A 21588-nucleotide genomic window follows, 5' to 3' on the forward strand; every position below is an offset into this window, starting at 1 on the left:
TCATACAAACAGTTTCAATATTTCAAGGGCCTGTGGCGAAGTGAAATGCTTTGTATGTTATCGAGTCAATCCTCATGATACTGTATTAGGGCCCGTCTCGTACCTATATCATGTAGAACCGTGCATTGTGCAATTATGCCACCTCTCAGTGACTTATGTCTGAGGCCTAACGCTGAGAGCACTGTTACCTAGCCGCAAAGGCCGAGGCCCCTTGAGCGAAATACCACAACGCGCCAATACTATTACATGTATAACAGTTCTCAGCTTGAGGTGCGGAAAGAGCTGTTTTGTGGGTTCGCCGTCGCCTGTGTCTTTGAATGGAGGCACTACTTTCAAAATTATCAAGCCTCCCAAGTCGCTATTAGAGGACTACAAAGCATGTTTCGTAAGTCTCGTTGATTTCAATCTGAGTGTCGGAGTACCTGACGCGTGACAGGAGTCTCGCTGTACGGTGTTGTTGCCTGGCATAATCGTTGTTACGATTATGCTCGTTCATATAGGTATGATGAGGATTTGTCATGTCCTCACGCCGTGAGCTCAAACAGAGCGAGAAAACTCGCTCTGTGGGCTAGGATGATTTTTTACTGCGCTGCTTGTCAGTGAAAGAAAGCCTGGTTGACCTGCTTTCCTAATTGGACTTACAGGGCTTCATGATTCATCTTGAGAAAATAATCATATCCATGGCTCGTCTCTTTGGCTTAGCTAGTCGACAAAAATTGATCTTTGACGAACAGGATCAGCCCATGCAACTGAACTAAGATATCCCTTCATGCACCGATTGAGTTTCGGCGAAGATGTAATGAAATCCAACAGCTTTCGTACGAACTTGAAGTTATCAGTCATGAACACAAGAGTTGGCTTGGTCCTTATAGATTGAATGCGCTTCGAGATATCCTTGATTTGAACTTATGATCGAAGATCAAGATGGTTCTCAGAAAACCACTGAGGAATGTCTTGCGTAGAAGGTATCAAAAATTCCGAAGTCCGCCATCGCCATTGAGACACCTGTAAAGATTCTGCCTGGAAAAGCGGAAAATATCTTCTCCTCAAAGCCGGAGAAAGCTAGCGAGTCTGCCCTCAATCAAACTTCAATACTTATAAAACGCCGATTTACCAGTCGTCAGTATGTGTGGTCTAACCGCAGCACTTCCCGTCTTATTAATTATTATGATCGCGAAGTATTTCAAGGCCTTTGATCTTGCACGATGATCGAATTTGCCGATAAATCATGACCCTTGAGTTGGATTCCGTCGCATTTTCTGTTAATAATCCAGCCTTCGATAAATCGTAGTCGATGCACCGCTGTAATTGAATTTGTGTAGGGTCCAAGACGCAGATTCAGGAGGCTGAAGGTTGACTTGAGCTCTTGAGTTGAAGTTGATGACTGGGAAGATTCATGGAAGAGACGCTCACGCAAGGTAAGGATGTAAAGGCAATTCTAAACTTTCTGCACGGGTCTTCTCATCTGAAGGGAAGGAGACTGGCGAGGACCCCGATTTCTGGGAGGATATGATACGGAATTAGGCTTTAGGACAAGCTCAAGTTGACTTGGGCTACAAGAAAATGATCCAAACGGAACTGGAAGAGATTGATACGAGGACATCTTATTCGCCACAGTACTCGGAATACAGCCGACGTCGAAGAAATCTGGAGTTAGTGGGCCGCAAAACTGGGCTAAGGGAATTGCGTGCTTTGCTCTCCCGTATTCCCAACCTGATGTCTTCACGCTACGCACAAGAGAGGGAAAGAGACGGGTGTGGTGTGTATATCGAAACGGGACAGGCCTTCAGCCCCACCATGGAGTGTATCAGCGAGACGCTGAAAGAGTCTTCGATGCGTATCATGACGCAGATGGGAGCAGTAGAGATTACCCTCGCCGACATGAAGGGCTTCAGGCGCCTTAGATACCTCGGGATTGATGCCGCCATACTCATGGGGACCTAATTCCGCAGAGAAATCATTAAGGAGGAGTTCCCTTCCCAATGGTTCAGCATGCCGCTTGACGAATTAGCTCCACCACGGTTGGTGGACACGTTTCCTCCATCCATCAAATCGGCTCCGATATTGGCGCTGTCCTGGGACTGAGACAAGCCAGATCCCGGGGCGACAAAATGCCTTATAGTTTTAGTTGTCGGTCTTCTTAACAAAAGGCATCGTGAACAATGGCTACCGAGGTAAAGGTTCGGTTTCTCAGCCCCAGGAAACAATATGTCTAACACTTTATTGGACGAGTACGATGCTAAGTGGGCTACGAGTTCCCTGCAAGATGAAAGAGAACTCCAGCCAGACTTCGTCCATCATTTCCACGAACGGTTTGAAATTCCTATCTTACTGACGGCTTTACCAACTTTGATGACTACGATTCCGACGATGGAGATCATCAAGACGGCAAAGGCGGGCTCGAGGACAGTGAGTCGAGGAAGCAGAGGAAAAAGAAGACCGAAAGACAATGAATTGAGGATAATTATTAGGTAGAAGTTGAAGAAAAGAGATAGTCGAAACACATGATGTATCAGTTTGCACCGGTAGGCTTCAGGCATAAGAACACCACCTTGAAGCCTCAAAGGAGCCAGCAATGTTGAGCGACAACTTGCCCACACTATAGCAGTGACGGCGGTAAGCCTCGATCACTCGAGTGCTCGCATATTTATGTTCGACCACTTCAGCTGATAGACAAGTGAGATACAACGCTCTGATCGGGACAAAGTACGCCGAGAAAGCAAGCTATGAATAATTGCTTGGTCGCTCTTTTCCCCGCATTTCTAACGGCTATGGATGGAAGCGACCTGCACCCCAGCATAAGCCAAAGGTGCACTGCATTAGTCTATTGATTATGTGAACGGGCATATTGGAATTGGGACGTCCGCAGATACGCGTATTCGTTCTGAGACAGGTTGCCCCTGGCAAACATGATTCAATACAATACAGATGCTTGCTTTGTTCTCGTTCTTGGTACGAGGACTACCTACAAGTGCCGAGGTTCGTGCGATTAAGCGCAGAGGGGTGAACCCCACATCGCACCAACTTCATCATGTTAGTAGCTTCAAGTACCAGACGCAAGACTAGTCCATGAACTTGGTTATGTGCTCTTTGGTCGTCAGTGGTGAGCTACCTTTAGATACTGCTTGTTGTTACCCAAGATCACACGAAGCGGCCCGATCTCGTTTTTGTTTACCCCGAGGAAACTGACCAATATTTCTCTGTCCACCATTCTACGAACGCAATATTCGCAAACTTGGCGCCTAGCTGTGTCTCTGTCATGTTAATAGTTGAGTTTTAGCCCGCGCATTGTTCTATTTAAATCGCGATGACAAGTTCTTCCATAATCTGCTGGTCGAGAGGCTGTGCAAGACAACAAGACTTCAATATTTACTAGAACTATTCTCAGAATGACCACCATCCGCCATGCAGTCAGCCTTTTTGCCCTACTCCTCACTAATTGCGAACCCATCCGAGCTTCTGACTGCACCCAGTCCCCAGATAACTTCCTCCATCCACCATCCCAAGAGCGCCCAAAGTTCAGATACTGGCTTCCAGATGCTAGTGTAGACGCGGGGACTGTAGAAGCGGACATAAAGGCAGCGGGTGACATTGGGGCTGGGGGCGTAGAGTTCTTGCCGTTCTACAACTATGGAGGAGATCTTGGGCCAGCTCCAACCGGGGTAAACTGGTCTACTTACGGCTTTGGTACTCCTGCTCATCTTAATCTCTTCACATCAGCTTTGAAGGCCCATGAACAGGCGGGATTGACCATGGACTTTTCACTTGGACCGAATCAGGGACAAGGCATTCCGGCTCACCCTGATGATGAGGGATTGCAGTGGGACTTGGTAAGTAGTTGCAAATCATCCACAGCTTTCGACGATGCAGACAGCTGAGTCCATTTTACTGAACTCCTTGCACACCTCAGGTTTCCTTCAGCCAAGCTGTCTCCAATCGCAGCTTTCTCAACGAAACAATTCCCGGCTGGGGGGATGGTGAGCTAGTTGCTGTCGTGTCCGCTGTCGTAGTGTCTCGAGCGAACATTTCTTACAACATCGTTGGGATTACCGGCTCGACGACTGTATCTTACCAGGATCTCGTTTTGGAAAATGGATCTCTCACAGACATTACCTCAAGTGTCTCAGGCGATGGCATACTATCCTGGAAGCCCGCTAAATCCTTGCCCAGTGGATCTGACCACGAGCTGTTCTTTTTCTACGAAAAGCTGTCTCTTAACCAAAACGTTCACTTCCCATCAAATACGACGAAACAAATTTGGGACAATGGGTCGTATATCGTGGACCACTTCAGCGCCCAAGGAGCTCGGACAGTGCAGGCCTTCTGGGAGCAATATCTGCTTACTGACGAGCTGAAAGGACTTTTGAGAGACGTTGGAAATTATGGTATGATGTCTTCTAAACGTGGTGGCAGTCTTATCAGCTAACTTTGGCGTGATCCTAGGATGGGAGGATAGCATCGAAATTCCTTCGAATGTTTCATGGACCCGCTCGCTTCCAACACGGTTCCAAGAAATGTTCGCATACGACTTGAAACCATACCTGCCTCTCATCATGTTCAGCAACAACAACATCAATCTCCAAAGCACCTCCCCAGGAACTACGCGCTGCACTTTGGACCGACCGGATCAGGGAAAGGGTTATGTCAACGACTATCGTGAGACTTTGGCAGCAGGATACCAAGAGTACCTCGCCACACTTTCACAGTGGCTTCAGAGTCTGGAAGTCAAAGGACTATCATCCCAGCCATCTTACAACCTACCCATGGATATGGAGGCTTCGATCCCGTTTGTTGACGCTCCCGAGTGTGAAAGTCTTCAAGGGCACGACAACATCGATGGGTATCGGCAATTCTCTGGTCCAGCAAATCTCGCGCGGAAAAAGATCGTCTCCATCGAACTTGGCGCGGTTTTTGGGAAGGCATACAGCTACACCATTCCAGAGCTGCTCTTTGCCGCGAATCGCGCCGTTGCAGGTGGTGTGAACCAATTCGTTATTCACGGGCAGTCATACACCGGCAACTATCCCCAAACAACGTGGCCGGGGTACACGGCATTCATCTTCTACGTCTCAGACCTATATTCGCCCAAAAGACCAGACTGGAATCACGGCCTTCAGGCAGCCTTGAGTTACATGTCGAGGTTGCAGCACACCCAGCAACAGGGTGTTCCACGTGCCGATATCGCATTCTATAACAAACAATCTGCTACTGATCCAAACTTTGGAACGGTGTACGCGCCGACAGATTTGATTGATGAAGGTTCGTAACATTGCGGATCAAATTGGGTCATAGACCGGCCACTGACAATGCTTAGGTTGGTCTTACACTTACTTGTCACCGGACAACTTTGACATGCCCAATGCGTATGTTGAACACGGTATGCTTGCGCCCCAAGATGCAGCATATCAAGCCATGGTTATCCTCGGATCCCAGAATTTGACGCAACTCTCAATTACGAAGCTGGAGAGCTTCGTGAAAGTTGGGTTGCCTATCATCGTGGCCGGCTCAGTGCCGGGGCTGTACCCTTCAGGGATGCAAATCAATACTGGCCATACTCCTGCAAACAATGAGTTTCTGAATAACACGAACGTACATCACGTTGCAGAGGGTGAGATATCCCAGAAGCTGAACGAACTGAGTCTCAAGCCACGAGTCGGGGTGAGAACCAACGGCACGTGGTATTCCACATGGAGGGAAGACAAAGAAAGTGGCATCGCCTACGCCTACATATTTGGTGACTTGGTCGCAGCAACCGGAGAAGTGGTGGTTCAATCAAAAGGTATTCCCTATTTCTTCGATCTCTGGACGGGAGCCCGCCAAGCGGTTCTCAATTACCGGACCAACGGATCTTCGACAATCATCCCACTCGAACTCGCAGGAAATCAGACAATGGTGATTGCGTTCGCCGACAAAGCAATCCGTGGCACTATAACTCCAGCCATTCATGCTACTCAAGTTTCATCGAACATCGTTGGCTACGGCCCCGTCGGTGATGGCATTGGATTACACGTCGTTGCGTCTTCAGATCCAGCATTCGTCACATCGTCGACCGGCAACAAAATCACTCATTTCAGCCAAGCCCCTGACTCCTTCGAGTTGGGGCCGTGGACTCTGGTTCTTGAGCATTGGGAAGCTCCAGAAAATTTCAGCGATGCAACCATCACAGCTGTCAAGAGCAACACGACTCACCAACTCAGCAAGCTTGTCTCATGGTCGGATCTTCCATATGCAACGAACACGTCTGGGGTTGGCTACTACTCCACAAACTTCACCTGGCCGCCGGAATCGACTACTAGCAGTGCTCACAACACGTCCCTTGGTGCCTACATGAAGTTCCCGCCTGTGTTGAACGCGATAACGGTCTATGTCAATGGCGCCAGACTGCCTCCGCTGGACTCAACCAATCCTACTGCTGACGCCACGTCGTACCTGGTGAAAGGAAACAACCACGTTGTCGCCGTTGTGCCGGGTACGATGTGGAACTACCTTCGCAGTATTTTGCCCGAGATCAGGAGCTCTGGGAGAGAGTTTTCATCCATGGTAACTCTCCCCAAGACCGACAATGGACTGATTGGTGTTGTAGCGGTCGTGCCTTTTGAGATCGTCCCTTTGAAAGCTTAGGACGTGGCCCTTGGACAAGGCAATGATCAACATGCAGGAGGAGCGCACGAAGACATCGCTCAGGTGACAGATAGCCCGAGAAGTCTCAGCCATTGAATAAATGCAGTGATATGAGGACTAAATCTGAGATTCTGATCGGAGTGAGGTGTGCAAAAGTACAAGAACAGTATTTCCCTGTCTTGTTAGTGTCAAGCCGATTATTCCATGTAGTTGACTGAATCTGAAGGCAATTTTCGGGAGTATCCTTCTCTGCCGTTGCGCCTTCTGGGCTCAGAACAAACCGCAGTAGTCACTGCAGATTGCAAACCTTCCATATATCGCCATATATTGAAGTACATAGGTATGCAGAAGACGTGGCCAAAGTGCGGCTGCTCCATATTTGATGTTGAACGGGTATATTCTTACAGGCAAGGATGGAAAGGAATGAAATACAAAATACCAATCACTCCACCGCGCTCACAAAGCCCCAAGAGCCTGGGAGCATCTGGCCCAGAGAGCCCACGATTGGCACATAGTTAGGCGTGAGTATGTTACGAGGAAGTTGCCGTATCCCATTTCCATACGTGTATTCTACCCCGCTTTCACATCCCGGCCAACCAGACTGCCAGCAGTACGCGTGTTTGACTGGGACGTCACTTCACCCAGCCACGATGTCAAGGCTTGATTGAAGCAGGTGACTTCACTGCTCACTTTTGACGTAACGGTTCTTGATGAATTTCCGGGAGAATGGGAATTTCGAAAAGATTCGGGCCGACCTCATAGTCTTCGGGCCAGAGGCGAGGCAGATCACAACTGCCGGACCGCTCACATTACGATGGTCACAAGGAATTGAAAGGAAGCCAAGCGATTAGCCCGGCCCGGCAGCTTACGCCATGCTGTTCTCATAAGTCCGCGTTCTCAAAACGACCCTGCGATTGGGATGAATAATCATCATCGAAGCACTGAGATCACCGTGGCCTCCTTTGCACTGGTGCCTATGCAAGTTTTCGTAATCCCATTATATACTACGCTGATCCTGGGACGGGCACAATATACGTGTAGCTTCGGCTCCAATCGTACGAATACGCGTATGATACGTCGACGTTTACATACCCTGCACTTCGCTTCCGCTCTCTTGCGCTTCGAAGGGATATCTTAAGTGGCGTAGAGTACGTGACGGTTCTGCTGGCAAGGTCGCGCCTTGCCCAAGGTATCCCCCAAACCCAGGCACCTCTGCGTCGGGCAAATTGTTACCCTATTATGCTATATCCGCTCCTATGCGAGTAGAGCAGATCGCATCGAAATGGATGTCGTGCTTGGGGACCACAATAAGCTTGGCCCATTGGACACTGATATCAACATCATAAGAGCAAAGGCACTTTGTCTTACCCTGCGACTGTCAACGCGAAAGCGAGAATGCATGTACTATTCAACAGGTCGGCGCAGCTTGGCAATTGAAGTGCATATTTATGTCAAGATTGATGGCTGTCAACACAAGTAAACAGGCTATCTGGTTGATAAAGATATAAGGCGCGTTCCAGTTTCAACCAAATCCAGTTGTTCCATCCGAAATTACCAAATGGTTTCCGATTGAGAAGTCGAGATGAAGCTTTCCTCTTTCTTGGCTGTTACTAGCCTCTTCCTTTTACCCCCCACCGATGCTGTTCTCAGCAGATCCCATATCAAATTCACCAATATCACTCAGGATCTAGTCAGATGGGACGAACACTCACTCTTTATCCGAGGGGAGCGTATCGTCATCTTGTCCGGCGAGTTTCACCCATGGCGTATTCCTTCACCAGGACTCTGGTTAGACGTGCTCCAGAAGATCAAAGCGCTAGGTTATAACGCAGTGTCATTCTACGTCAACTGGGCCTTGCTCGAGGGCAAACCAGGCGAGGTACGCATGGACAATGTGTTTGATCTTCAACCTTTCATCGACGCCGCCGTCGAGGCTGGACTCTATCTCATCGCACGACCTGGTCCCTATATCAACTCTGAGCTCTCTGGGGGCGGCTTTCCTGGCTGGTTACAGCGCAATAAGGGTGAATTGAGATCAATGGCCCCAGATTACACCAACGCAACGGAAAACTACATTTCAAGCGTCCTTCGCGTCATCTCAGCTGCTCAGATAACCAACGGCGGACCCATAATCCTTGTGCAGCCCGAAAACGAGTACAGTTTAGCGGTCGGAACAGCCAACCCGGTTGAGTCAACCAAGCTATTGGACCCAAACTACATGGTTTTTATGGAAGACCAGTTTCGACGAAATGGTATTGAAGTTCCTTTGATTGGCAATGACGCCGTGCCTTTGGGCAACTGGGCGCCTGGATCTGGAAAAGGGGAGTTGGACATCTACGCGCATGACGCTTACCCTTTTTACAAAGGATGTAAGTTTTCTAACGACCGCTTCAGTCATGTCTGCTGATTGAGTATTTAGGCGATCACCCCACGGACTGGACGGATCTCACTGCTTTAAGTTTGACGTATACGTATCAAAACCATCTGCAGCAGAGCCCAAGCAGCCCCTATGCCGTATTGGAGTACCAGGGGGGTGCCCCCGATCCATGGTAGGCCCATGCTATTTTCTAGTCCCTCTCGTCGATATTGGTGCTGATTGATCAAAGGGGAGGTGTTGGCCTGGATAAGTGCGCAGCAAAGATTAACCAGGACTTTACCCGTGTCTTCGTGAAAGAGCTTGTGTCGCGCTCTATCAAGATACTCAATCTCTACATGGTATGCTTTTCTCCCGTCTTGCATTGGCTGGTCACTAAAGTGGCGGATAGACATATGGCGGGACAAATTGGGGGAACATGGGTCACTCAGAGGGCTACACTTCCTACGATCATGGTGCTTCCATTAGAGAGAATCGTGGGATCGACCGGGAAAAGTACAGCGAGGCCAAGATCGAAGCCCATTTCCTCCGTGCTTCCGAGGCCTATCTCACAGCCATCCCCCAGAACGCTACGTCTACCGAGTTTGTTAGCACACCAGACCTCCAAGTTGTTCCAATCGTAGGGGACAAGACTCGGTTCTACGTTGTGCGCCATACCGATTACACCTCACTCAACCGCACTTCCTACAAACTCAATGTGCCGACATCTGTCGGCAACATCTCCATCCCCTTGCTAGGCGGCGATCTGTCGCTACATGGGCGAGACTCTAAAATCCACATCACGGATCATGATGTCGGCGGCACCAACTTGATCTACTCGTCAGCGGAGATATTCACCTGGAAAACCTACGGAAACAAGACACTGCTCATCTTGTACGGAGGCGACGGCGAAGAGCACGAGTTCGCTGTGCCATCCTCGTTAGGATTACCGCATTTTGAAGGTAGCAACGCGACAACGCGCACTTACGGCAGCTTCAGAGCTGTTCACTGGGTGGTCCAAGAAAGGAGACAGGTTGTGCATTTCGAAACCTTCGAAATTCATCTCCTATGGCGCAACGACGCCTACCGCCATTGGGTCCTTGACCTTCCCGATACTAATGATGGATTGATCAAGCCTACTCTAGGGAAGTCGTCAATCATTGTCAAGGGGCCTTATCTTCTGCGGAATGCAACTTTCGCTGATGGAGTTCTCCATTTGACGGGAGACATCAATGCTACTACGACTCTTGAGATCCTAGGTGGGGTCCCTTCGAACAGCCCGCTTACCTTCAATGGCCGCTCCCTTCCGAACGCCCAATGGAAGGATGGCAGGCTCCAAGCTGAGATCGCCTTCGAGAGTCCAGCTCTCAACCTGCCCGTCTTCCCCGAACTGCAATGGCATTCAATCGATTCGCTCCCAGAGATATCTAATAGCTACGACGATTCCGCCTGGACCAAGGCAGCACTAGAGAAAAGCAACAACCCTCGCAATTTAACGACCCCAACATCGCTCTACTGCAGTGACTACGGGTTCCATGGCGGTTCACTCATCTATCGAGGCCACTTCACCGCGACTGCGAACGAATCATTCTTCAACGTGACGACAGCAGGAGGCTTTGCTTACAGCCACTCTGTCTGGGTTAACGAGACCTTCCTCGGGTCTTTTGCTGGAGATTCTCACACTGCTAACTCAACGCAAGTTTTTGATCTTGCTGGACTAAAACTCGAGGACCCTTCAGTCTTCACTGTCGTCATTGACCATATGGGCATGAGCATGAACTTCTGGGCACGGTCTGACTGGATGAAGCTTCCACGCGGCATCGTTGACTTTTCACTTGGTGGTCATCAGCAGTCCGACGTGAGATGGAAGCTCACCGGTAACTTTGGAGCCGAAAGCTACATTGACAAGACGCGTGGTCCATTGAATGAGGGTGCATTCTATGCCGAACGACAAGGCTATCATCTTCCAGGGGCACCCACGTCTGACTGGGCTTCAGTGACACCATTTGAAGGCATCAAGACAGCCGGGGTAGCTTTTTATGAGACGGAGTTCCCCTTGGATATGCCAATCGGCTACGACATCCCTCTGAGTTTTGTCATCTCGAATGTGACGGCTTCAACCGGAGCGTCGAGCCTCTTCCGCGCGCAACTTTTCGTCAACGGGTACCAATTTGGCAAGTATGGTGAGTGAGAACCTTGAACCTCCCACCTTTGATATCATTACTGTACATCTAACCCCCATGCAGTCAACCATCTCGGTCCGCAAACGCGCTTCTCTGTTCCAGAGGGCATCCTCAACTATAACGGCAACAACACGGTGGCACTTACTCTTTGGGCTTTGGACGGATCGGGTGCACGTCTCGAAGGGTTCGAGTTGGCAGCGGACCACATCATTCAGTCAGGCTACCGAAAACCTGGGCAGACACCTCAACCGTCGTGGGTGGAGAGAGTCGGGGCGTATTAAAGAGATCTCCTTTAGAGAGCACCAACTTTTCATTCCAGTGTATATTTGTCCTCAAACAGCCTATATTCGTGGCTTTTGGAGCGATGTGCTTCGACAAGGTATTGCTGTAAAGTTCCATTAGTACTTCGGCTTCTTCGGAAATCGTCAAAAGAGGCACAGAATCTTATTCGCGAGTTAAAGTCATGGCCATCAACTACTTTGCGAATGATCGACGAGCTGAAAGCAGTTGCATGTGGTGTTGAGGCGCAGCCGTTGTCGATTGCACACATTCGAGACACCAACCGGCTCCGGGGAACGAACGTAACACAGGGCGACCGAATCTGCCTTGCGCGCCCTTTCAGGGCATGTCAATCAACCTTCGCATGACCATAACTCCTCTCTCGGGCGGTGTGCATACCATCGGCTTCCGGGACGCTAAACCAGATTCTCTTACCGCAGCTTCGGCCCCATGGCATTGAGTGATGCAACTAGGTGAATCCGGGCTTAGCGGCGCGGAATATGCGCCGCTGTCAAGGTTCACAAGCGACTTGGCAGGCAGTTCCTGAGATGTCATGCGTGACCCTTGCATTTCAGCTCTTGAGAAATAAATGCTCGACTACTGTCCACGTCCCGTCATCAACGCCTGGCTAAGCCCGGAGAACCATTTGATATTAGCACACAGAACTGCAACATGCCGCCGGTATTTGAAGATCCTTGGCCCAAGGAGAGAGTCAACAGTTCGCTTCAACTCGCCGCATCAGTAAGTGACCACATTGTTTCAAGGGATGGTCCATGTCTGACCTCGATGGCTGTGTAGAGTCATATCCAGCTCATTGAGATTTTCCTGAAACTCATACCGCACTTCAAACATGACGATGCTGGCGGTATCCACGACGAAGCTCTAGCATATTCGGAGTGGCGCTATGTGAATTACATCCGCTACCTGCGCATCTATGGTGTTGCGCCGCATGACTATCCACCCCCTTGGTGAGTTCCCATTCTCAAACTAAATTCAATGTGTTGACTCAGATTACTCGGTAGGGATGTAGCCATCATCTGGTACTGCCATCTCCTATCGCCAGGCAAATTCCACCGGTATCTTTGGGATGGAGGGTATCGCGACTACGGCTTAAACCATCATCACTTCCCAGTGAAGCGCCTACTAGACCTCTATAACTCTGGCATATGGTCCGACAAAAAGGCCCAGAGGAAATGGGGGAGCTATAATATGAGAGATGACAGTCACAAGCTGCCCTTCCAACTGTGGCGGTACCCGCCGTGGCAACCCGAGCGAAAGTCGAAGCTGCTGTCACGTTTTTCGAACAAGCAGCCGTGTATGCATATCAAAGCTGACCCGGCGATCATGATGCACGACGTTGATCAGCTAGCCTATTGTACCATTATGGGGAAGAGAGAATGGAAATTGTCAGAGTGGACGGATATGAGGATGGGGAAGAGGCAAGACGTCTGTTTCAAGAACAACCTACATAGTCGGGACGGAGAATTGTGTCAATTGGCACCCTGGCCCACTCTCGACGACCTGCGAAAGACTTTGAACAGTCAGATCGCATTTTGGAAGACGGTCATTCAAGCAAAAGAGAGCGATGTTTCGTTTGCCGCGAGTCTCGGCCGCTCAATTGGCGATTACGAACAGTTCATCAAGCTGCTTGGAAGGCCTGCCGAAGGAACCTTCACCTCACGCCCATTGGAATACGACATGGACACAATCTTTCGGTCCAAGTCAGGAACCCACCTGTTGAAAAGCCGCTGCATTGTACCCCCAACCCTAGCCATAGATCTTCTTTGGCATACACATCGGCTTTACCCAGGATCTTACTGGGTGTGGAGCTTTAACGTCGCCAGAAGGCTCATCGACTATGAGCATGTCACGTCGGCCGCTGCAGCACAACTATTTTTGCACGACACGAGGAACGAATGGGCGAAGAAGTATAGCAAGGACTGTCCCAAAGATCCTGTCATGGATAACTTGGGAGGAGACGGCTACGTCCCCGATGCAGCAGCTGTTCAACCTGGTCATCCTGCCAAAATTAAGGCAAAGTTCGGGCTCGGTGGCACTAATCCGATCAGGAAGAGAAAGAGACGCACAAAGGGCGAGTACTTCGTCTTTGACGGAGTCTATGTCTCTTTCGATAGTGGTGATTGCGGTGGAGGGGATGGTGGTGGCGGCGGCGGCGGCGGCGGCGGGGACGGAGGATGCGGCGGTGATGGCGGTGGTGGAGGAGGTGGAGGTGGCGATGGGGGGTAATAGCGTTGATTGAATGGGATTTGCACATTTTGAGGCAGCTACTATTTGAGATGTGGCATTATCATTATTATGGTGCAGTTCTAGCTGATTGCAGTATGGGCACTGTTAGTCTCAAGCCAGGGTATGTTTGCTGAAGAAGTCCATGATATACGAAGATGCATTGTAGGATGCCGGACCATCTCCGTGCTCCTTGTTGTCCGCATTCGCCCCAGTGTAGGGCCAACTATGATCAACATCATGCTCATAGACGTGAGTGACGAGACCCTTTTTGTCACCTGATCCCCAGCGATACATCTGTGCACGAGAGGTGATATTCTTCTCGCATGCCTTCTCGGCAAGACCATCACGAAGAGCCCATTCGGTTACCCAGTGAAAGACATCAGGCAAGCAAGCGCCACGGCGGCTAGGATTGCCTTCGTAGGGAATAGTTCCATCGATTCCACCATGAAACTCAATGAGAGGTATGTTGGACCTTCCGGGGTTGCACGGAATATCGACGGTCTTGGGATTGCAACCCTCTGCGCCCTCGATGTAATAAGAGCCAGAGACGGGGGCAAAAGCAGCGAAGCGCGTTGAGAGTTCTTTGTGGCAGGCAGCATAGTTGACAAAGCCGCCGCCGTTGGATTTGCCAGTCATGAAAACGCGGTTTGTATCGATGCAATAGGTTTTCTCGAGATCGTCCAAGACATTGCTGGTGTACTCAATGTCGTTTCTCTTGGTGATATTAGGAGTACCTTCCCATCGTTCCTGAAATATCACATCAGCCTCTTTCGTGAGCTTCTCCGACAAATATTGCTTACCTGGTATCCGCGTAGATAAACGACGATGTGGTCCGTATTGAAGTATGGCGTTTCCAGACGGTCAAGATCTCGCTGAGACTCTGGTGTTCTAGTCCCACCATGGTAGGAGAATATGATCGGGTTATTGGACTTTGTAGAGTACTTCGGTGGCAAGAATAGGAGATAGTCTCGAGATCGGCCGTCTTTGTCGGTGTAAGGAATTGTGTACTCGTTCCCAGGTGCGCGCCCCTGTGGCAGGGCCTTGGTGCATTGAGCAGATGCGGTCTCACTCCTTGCTGGTGTCGTCAAAGCTGCCACGACAGATGCCGACGTGCTGAGGGCCAGCGTCAGAAAGCGTGAGGAAACCATGCTAAGGTCTATCCTGAGGGATGAAGCGGTATCGAACGTGGCAGGAGAGAAGTACTTCTTTCATAGACAAAAGACACCGAAGTTATAATCACCGGCGACTGTCGTGAGAACCGCTGTGAAATAAATACGCAATCGCGGATCATAACAGCCGGAGTAGGATCAGCGCTACCCGGGCCTAGTTGTCACTAAAGCCTTCCGGGTCTCACCATGTGCCGACAGAAATTACGAGAACACGGGGTGATCGTCGCCAGGTGTAAGCACGTTTCCCCAAAGGATCGCTAGGCACCGGCTTAACTCCCCTAGAAGACCCTCTCAAATGGGAGAATGATTCCTTTTCAGGGCACCTCGTCGCGCATTTGTTGGGTTATCCACCGGAGAAGACCTCAGCCCCCCGGGATTTGACCGTGAAGGATGCAGAAGAAACCTTATTATTCCCCGCATGCACGCGATTCGGATCGCAAATTCAGGAACGAACTCGGGAATACGGCATATTTCCACGAAGCCACAGCTCTACAGTTGATGGGCACCGTGTTAGATTACACTCGTGCTACCGCATCTATGTAGTCCCGCGTTGTCAGCATGCTAAGCAGGTCGGGCAAAGACGGAACCACTGCGACGTTCAACTAAGAAACATTTCAGAACGGACACACTGAAGTTGGTCTAATCTATAACGGTTGAAGGATGTCTTCGGATCTTTTTTTCTGAACAAGCCATTGCTCGTTGCTTATGGTGTCTGGTTCTCAGTAACCTGAAATGACCGGCTCCTGTCTTCACAATGGTCACGTCACTCCGCCAGCGCAAGTCCAGAGGCGCATGACGCAAAAGGAGAAGCAGTTGCTCCATAGGCAATTGACGCTTTCTTGAATTCTAGTAATGTTCTAGAAAATGTTCAAAATGATTGTCGATTCGCCGTCACATCAAATCATCTCAGCAGGTTCGGAAACATATCGGGAACATAAGCTCAATTCGGACGAATCGCTAGATGCCGGGTCACTTTTACCTCATTCAGCGTCTGTAGCTGGAACGAAAACTCCGCTCCGCAACGCCAATTTGAGCCCAGAAATGCGCGGAGTTGAGCAATTGACAACGGCCGATGGTCAAATTTACTACGGGGTTATGGACATATAAATATTCGGCGATTTTTAAGCTTTCCAAATTAATCAATCCAAACTCTACTCGAGCAGCCAACCAAGTACCAAATATTTCTCAACTCGACGGCAGAGACCGACGCGACTGAGAATGGGTGACACTATGAAAGCTTGGCAATATTCTGCCATCGACGGCAAGCTCGAAGATTCTCTTGTTCTCAACAAATCAGTGCCCAAGCCAAGCTCCTCAACCTTAAGCAAAGATGAGCTCCTTGTCGAAGTCATCAGCGCATCGCTCAACCCAGCAGACTACAAAGTCCCCGAGTCAACTCTAATCGGACGTCTCATGGTCGCGCGCCCCGCTACGCCTGCCATGGACTTCTGCGGCCGCGTTGTAGCCACACACACCACAAATTCCAGCTTTCAAGTCGGACAACTTGTATTCGGTGGATATGCTGGCGTTGGGCAGAAAGGCACGTTGGCAGAGTACATTGTCATCTTGGGAACTCACTGCGCACCCCTCCCGGAAGGCATTGACCCTGATCTGGGCGCGGCGGTTGGCACAGCAGCGACAACAGCCTGGCAGTCTCTGATACCGGATATCCTGCAACCTGGCGGCAAGGTGTTTATCAACGGAGGGAGCGGCGGTACAGGCACGTGGGCTATCCAACTAGCGAAAGCCTTAGGCGTTGAGGTCGTCACGACGTGCTCCACCAAGAACATCGAGCTCTGCCGAGAGCTTGGCGCGGATGAAGTCATTGACTATAAGAAGGATGACATCGTGTCGAAGTTGAGGGATCGGGGTAAGGTCTTTGATCTCATTATCGACAACGTGGGCAACAGTACCGGGCTGTATGACCGCAGCAGCGCCATCTTGAAGCCTGGTGGGACTTTTGTCATGGTGGGCGTCGGAGAAAGTCTGACGCTTTCAGGATCGTTCTCGATGTTGAGCAAAATGATTTGCCCAAAGATTATGGGGGGGCACCAATTTTATTTCGTGCGGATGCAGAACAGCGCGCACTTTTTCCGACGAATTGGCGAGTTGATGGCACAGGGAGAAGCCAAGGCAGTAATTGATTACACGTTTGAGTTCGATCAGGTGCCGGCCGCTTATAGAAGACTGCGGGATGGACACGCCAAAGGCAAAGTTGTTGTTCAAGTAGCGAAAGTCAAGGGTAGCAGGGCTTTGGGTTGATTGAATACGTACATCTCACAATAGTTACTTAGTATTGTGTAGGCCTAGGTGATATTACTGCAGCCGCGGAGTATTATTGCTGCTCGGTAGAATTGAAGATGTGAATGACTTGATCATCTAGCTCTCGACACGATCTGCATCTTTTGGAGTCCAAAATGTTCTACTTAGCTCAATTTAACCCCTCGGTTCTTGAAAAGAAACTTGATGGTGTTTACTCAAACCTTTCCAATCCGCAATGTTAGCACTCTCGGCACTGCTCCCCTTCCTTCTCCGCTGTCTGGACTTATCTTGAATACCTAGCCCCTATTCGGGGTGAAGCTCTTCCACTCCTACCCTGAGTGCCCGCGTCGGACAAGGAAGTGCTCCTTCTAAGAATGGAGACGCCCGTTACTCAAGTTACCGGTCTTACGCATGTGCATGCATGCAAATTAGAGATGCTTTCTAGAATCGTTCGAACGGGACCGAATATGGGGCTCCCGTCACACCTACTTAGAGTAGTCACTGCGACCCACACGTTGAATCCGAGGACATCCGCGCAAAGTCCCATTTAAGCCCGGCGTGCATCGGTCGGTTTCCGGGTCCGGAGTGCGGCGTGTGACTCAGGCCGTCCGCGGAATGTCAGCATCCAATGACAACGCGCTCTACCCGAGGTCTATCCAAAGTCCCAAATCGGACAGCAAGGAGCTAGAATTAAAGGCTAGTTGTCCGAGGCTTACGTTACGATCTTGGCGAATTGCTGAGCCTCGATTTTGGAGATCATCATCTTCTTAGGGGCATTGAGGCTTTGGGCTTTGAAATTTCTCGCTACATTTATCATGAAAGACTTATAAAAACCATCTTCGGTCGCCAATTGTCATAACAAGAATAATGTTCGATACACTCATCAGTCACATCACCTCTCACCTCAAACCGCGATTCGCCTGGTCACCACGAGCTTTACAAGCTCAGATCCCCATCGCGATGTCTCTGTCCCTTGCTCAAAACTGTGTCCCGAGCACCTTCGGCCCAGTCCTCTACGGAGCTGAGATTTTGTCTCTTGAGGCGAACCTAGTCACCAACTACAGCGTCTCCGTCCCCGCAGCTTTCCGATACACCTCCCCGGCCGTCCAACTGACGAACGCGACCTTTTGCAACGTGACCATCACGTATACGCACCCGGGCCAGAACGACAACCTCGTCACCGAGGCATGGCTTCCGGAAAACTGGAATGAGAGGTTCATGGCTGTGGGCGGAGGGGGCTGGGTCGCCGGCCGCTTCTTCTTGAGCTACAACGCAATGAATGGAGCCATTGCGGACGGTTTTGCGACCATCACAACGGATGCTGGCCTCGGATCTGCGAATGAGCCTAGTTCGTGGGCGTTGAACAGCCCTGGCAACGTCAACCTGTACAACTTGCAGAATTTGGCATCCGTTTCCCTCAAGGACGAGGTAATTATCAGTCGCACTTCTCAAATGAGGCCCTGTAAAGCTTATGAGTGCTGATCACAAAACCTCCAGGCCATTATCGGCAAGTCTTTGATCAAGAGCTACTACAGCCAGGACCCACAGTACTCCTACTGGGCCGGCTGTTCCCAGGGTGGACGACAAGGGCTCATGCTTGCCCAACGCTACCCCGACATCTACGACGGCATAGTAGCAGGCGCCCCGGCAATCAACTGGAACAAGCTGGTGAGCTTCGTCTACTGGCCCCACCAAGTAATGAACGAGCTTGGCGCGTTCCCTTACCCTTGTGAGTTCGACGCCATCGTGAACAAAGCAACCTCCGAATGCGATCCTCTAGATGGAGTCACGGACGGAGTCATCTCCGACATCGCAGCCTGTTTCAAGTCCTTTGATCCTTTCTCCCTCGTCGGCCAATCGATCACCTGCGCCCAGAAAAATGGAACTCAGCAGATTATCTCAGAAGCCGCTGCGACGGTAGTGAATGCTACGTGGCACGGCCATGTCACCGCGGATGGCCAGCGGCCGTACCACGGTATCTTGCCTGGAGCCGACTTTACGGGCAACAAGCCGACGTCCTTCAGCCAGCCGGGCATTGTGATGACGAGCTGCAACGAGAAAGGCTGCACAGATGAACCATCTAACCTCGGTACCGCCTGGTTCAAGCTTTTCATCGCCAAGAATGAGACCTTTGACTTGACAAATATGAGCCGCGAGGAGTATGATGCGCTGGTGTACTCTGGTCGCCAGCAATATGAGTCGATTGTCGAGACCGCCGACCCCGATCTGAGACAGTTCAAGGCAGCCGGAGGCAAGATGGTGACTTTCCACGGTTTGGTACGCATGCATCACTCGGATTCTGTACCAAGCAATTAGCGAGCTAACATTCTGTCTGCAGGCTGACAACATCATCCCGCCTGGTGGTACCGAAGACTACTACAAGGCAGTGAACGAGATCATCCCTGATATCCAGGACTTCTATCGCTACTTCGAGGCTCCCGGCTTGGGCCACTGCTTCGGCGGTGTGAGCGGCTCCCCTACTGGCCTCTTCGAGCAGCTTCGCAACTGGGTTGAGAACGGCACCGCGCCTGACCAGACGCCTATCCAGATCTCTGTCGGCAATGCGACGCACAACCGCATCCTTTGCCCGTACCCCGAGAAGTCGATCTTCAACGATGGCTGCGGGGATGCTTCCAAGGCCGAGTGCTGGTCTTGTTCCGAAAGCCCCATCAAGTCCAACACCACCAAGAGGGCTGCACCAATGTTCCACGGGCTCTAATAGTGTCGTCTCAATACTGATGAGGGTTCTATTACTTCACAAGAATGTTCTTCTTTTCCGCTCACCGCAAGATTTCTTTTCACGAGACTTGCGGCGCGACGAAAACTTACTTTTCACTTCTTCTATGTACATTATATAAAACACATGCATACTTCCTAGTCTACAATGTTGAACCACTTGGTCGTGATCTTAGTCAATTTCGCTCATCGTCGTTCCCTAACTTTCATGCTATGTCCATTCTTTCGCCTTCTTTCAACATTTCATTTGGCCATTCCAGCCATTCTTTCCAGTAAGTCCCAAGATGATCTGAAGTTGCCCGGATAAGAAACTCCCCAGAACCGCCCACGGCCCAATAGTCTTTCGCCCAATGAAGTAGCACGGCATAATAAGACAACAAGACCAGAGCTTCAGGACGTCTTTGTTGAAGGAGTCTGATGTACTCTTGTGACACTCGCACAGGCCATTCCTGAATGACGACGAGCCTGCGACTTTCCTCCGAACGTACAGAATCGAAGAGATACTGCAGAATCTTAACAACATCTATGTAAACACCCCTCGTTTGTTCGCTCATCTCATTTTCATTCAGCCGCCGGAGCAAGCTATCACACTCGTTGCCGTGAAGGACTTGTGTGCCATTCTCCATAGAATATGCCGGGTTGTGGGGAAGGATGTTCTGCATATGGCCATGGAACTTTCCCATGGATTCCGCGACAATGCCACGGATTCCGTGATGAAGTGTCAGACATTGAACGAGCTTGTCGAGCACGGTAGGTATCGAGGTTGCTGCGGCGAAGGCTTCGAACAAGGTCTGTTGACCAAGTAGGAGGCTGAAACAGAAGAGCGCCATGACGTTATCTTCGTTAACTTGCAACCCGCCGATATCCAGATGCCCTATGGCTCTCGTTTGGAGGCCGGTCGCTTGGGTGAGGTACAACATCGTTGTTTCTTCGTCATTGGCGACTGTGCTCCTGTAGGCGGCGGTGAAGGCCAGGACCTGGTCCATCAAATATGGCGCCTTCAACGCTTCAGAATAGATCAGACGCATCATTGGGCCCATTTCGGACTGCAGGGAGACGAGGACATCTGTGAGAGCCCCTCTAAAGAAGAGGAGTAGATCGAAGTGGAACAAGCTGAAGCGTTCCGAGAAGAAGTCATCTGACAACTCTGATATATTCAATGACGTAGTCGCGCCATGAGGATCTGGTACTGCTGAGGGCAGTTGTAAATGACGACTAGAGGAAACCGAGGATTGCGGGCTCAGAGCTTGAGGAGTGGACAAATGTGCCGGTGTTTGGGCTGGTGGCGTTGGTAGACTGCTGACCAGCTCTCGGTAAGAGCAATTTCTTCCCGCGGTCTTGCATCTCATACAAATCGGCCGAGACTCATCGCATTTGACCTTTCGTTCTTTGCATTCTTTGCATCCAAGGCGGGACTTTCTGTGCTTTGGCATTGTGGATATAAGACAGGCTCGGGTCTGAACAAAGCGAACGTTCGGACTACGATGCTCTGCGATTAAGTCAACATACCCACTTCCTGGCACCCCCTGTTTCTGGCACCACAAAAACGATGGGATCACAACCCAACCTCCTCATTACTATTAACTATTGATCCTCAACCACACCCACTACAATACAGCTGCCAGCCTCACTAGGGCATTCAGAGTCGCTGGATTCAGCCGTGATAACCTCCTTTTCACCCGCTTCGATTTGAGCCCGATGGATATCCCTGATGTTCGCGAACTTCGTATTGGGATCG

General features: G+C 50.4%; 8 protein-coding genes across 8 annotated transcripts; 6 read left to right on the forward strand and 2 right to left on the reverse strand.

Annotated features, from left to right (window-relative positions):
- Nucleotides 1–1716: 1716 nt before the first annotated feature.
- On the forward strand, nucleotides 1717–1944 carry CTAM01_16156 (uncharacterized protein; the record flags this gene model as incomplete). The annotated part of the gene is made up of 1 exon (XM_060532149.1): nucleotides 1717–1944. The coding sequence occupies one exon, from the start codon at nucleotides 1717–1719 to the stop codon at nucleotides 1942–1944; it is 228 nt and encodes a 75-aa protein (XP_060373274.1).
- A 1445-nt stretch (nucleotides 1945–3389) lies between these two features.
- CTAM01_16157 (uncharacterized protein) lies at nucleotides 3390–6621 on the forward strand (the record flags this gene model as incomplete). Its single annotated transcript, XM_060532150.1, has 4 exons — nucleotides 3390–3830; nucleotides 3911–4385; nucleotides 4444–5259; nucleotides 5315–6621. 4 exons carry the CDS (start codon nucleotides 3390–3392, stop codon nucleotides 6619–6621), a joined length of 3039 nt encoding a protein of 1012 aa, XP_060373275.1.
- A 1582-nt stretch (nucleotides 6622–8203) lies between these two features.
- On the forward strand, nucleotides 8204–11438 carry CTAM01_16158 (glycosyl hydrolase family 35; the record flags this gene model as incomplete). The annotated part of the gene is made up of 5 exons (XM_060532151.1): nucleotides 8204–8990; nucleotides 9041–9170; nucleotides 9228–9336; nucleotides 9387–11157; nucleotides 11221–11438. The coding sequence occupies 5 exons, from the start codon at nucleotides 8204–8206 to the stop codon at nucleotides 11436–11438; spliced, it is 3015 nt and encodes a 1004-aa protein (XP_060373276.1).
- A 670-nt stretch (nucleotides 11439–12108) lies between these two features.
- CTAM01_16159 (uncharacterized protein) lies at nucleotides 12109–13683 on the forward strand (the record flags this gene model as incomplete). Its single annotated transcript, XM_060532152.1, has 3 exons — nucleotides 12109–12177; nucleotides 12235–12404; nucleotides 12459–13683. The coding sequence occupies 3 exons, from the start codon at nucleotides 12109–12111 to the stop codon at nucleotides 13681–13683; spliced, it is 1464 nt and encodes a 487-aa protein (XP_060373277.1).
- Nucleotides 13684–13794: 111 nt separating this feature from the next.
- CTAM01_16160 (uncharacterized protein) lies at nucleotides 13795–14831 on the reverse strand (the record flags this gene model as incomplete). The annotated part of the gene is made up of 2 exons (XM_060532153.1): nucleotides 13795–14430; nucleotides 14484–14831. The coding sequence occupies 2 exons, from the start codon at nucleotides 14829–14831 to the stop codon at nucleotides 13795–13797; spliced, it is 984 nt and encodes a 327-aa protein (XP_060373278.1).
- A 1239-nt stretch (nucleotides 14832–16070) lies between these two features.
- Nucleotides 16071–17114, forward strand: CTAM01_16161 (zinc-binding oxidoreductase; the record flags this gene model as incomplete). The annotated part of the gene is made up of 1 exon (XM_060532154.1): nucleotides 16071–17114. The coding sequence occupies one exon, from the start codon at nucleotides 16071–16073 to the stop codon at nucleotides 17112–17114; it is 1044 nt and encodes a 347-aa protein (XP_060373279.1).
- Nucleotides 17115–17981: 867 nt separating this feature from the next.
- On the forward strand, nucleotides 17982–19833 carry CTAM01_16162 (uncharacterized protein; the record flags this gene model as incomplete). Its single annotated transcript, XM_060532155.1, has 3 exons — nucleotides 17982–18542; nucleotides 18612–19391; nucleotides 19453–19833. The coding sequence occupies 3 exons, from the start codon at nucleotides 17982–17984 to the stop codon at nucleotides 19831–19833; spliced, it is 1722 nt and encodes a 573-aa protein (XP_060373280.1).
- A 155-nt stretch (nucleotides 19834–19988) lies between these two features.
- On the reverse strand, nucleotides 19989–21283 carry CTAM01_16163 (Upc2 protein; the record flags this gene model as incomplete). Its single annotated transcript, XM_060532156.1, has 2 exons — nucleotides 19989–20009; nucleotides 20339–21283. 2 exons carry the CDS (start codon nucleotides 21281–21283, stop codon nucleotides 19989–19991), a joined length of 966 nt encoding a protein of 321 aa, XP_060373281.1.
- Nucleotides 21284–21588: the final 305 nt, after the last annotated feature.

This window comes from Colletotrichum tamarilloi (assembly GCF_030869305.1).
Source record: "Colletotrichum tamarilloi strain Tom-12 chromosome Unknown Scaffold_200.1, whole genome shotgun sequence".
Lineage (NCBI taxonomy): Eukaryota > Fungi > Ascomycota > Sordariomycetes > Glomerellales > Glomerellaceae > Colletotrichum > Colletotrichum tamarilloi.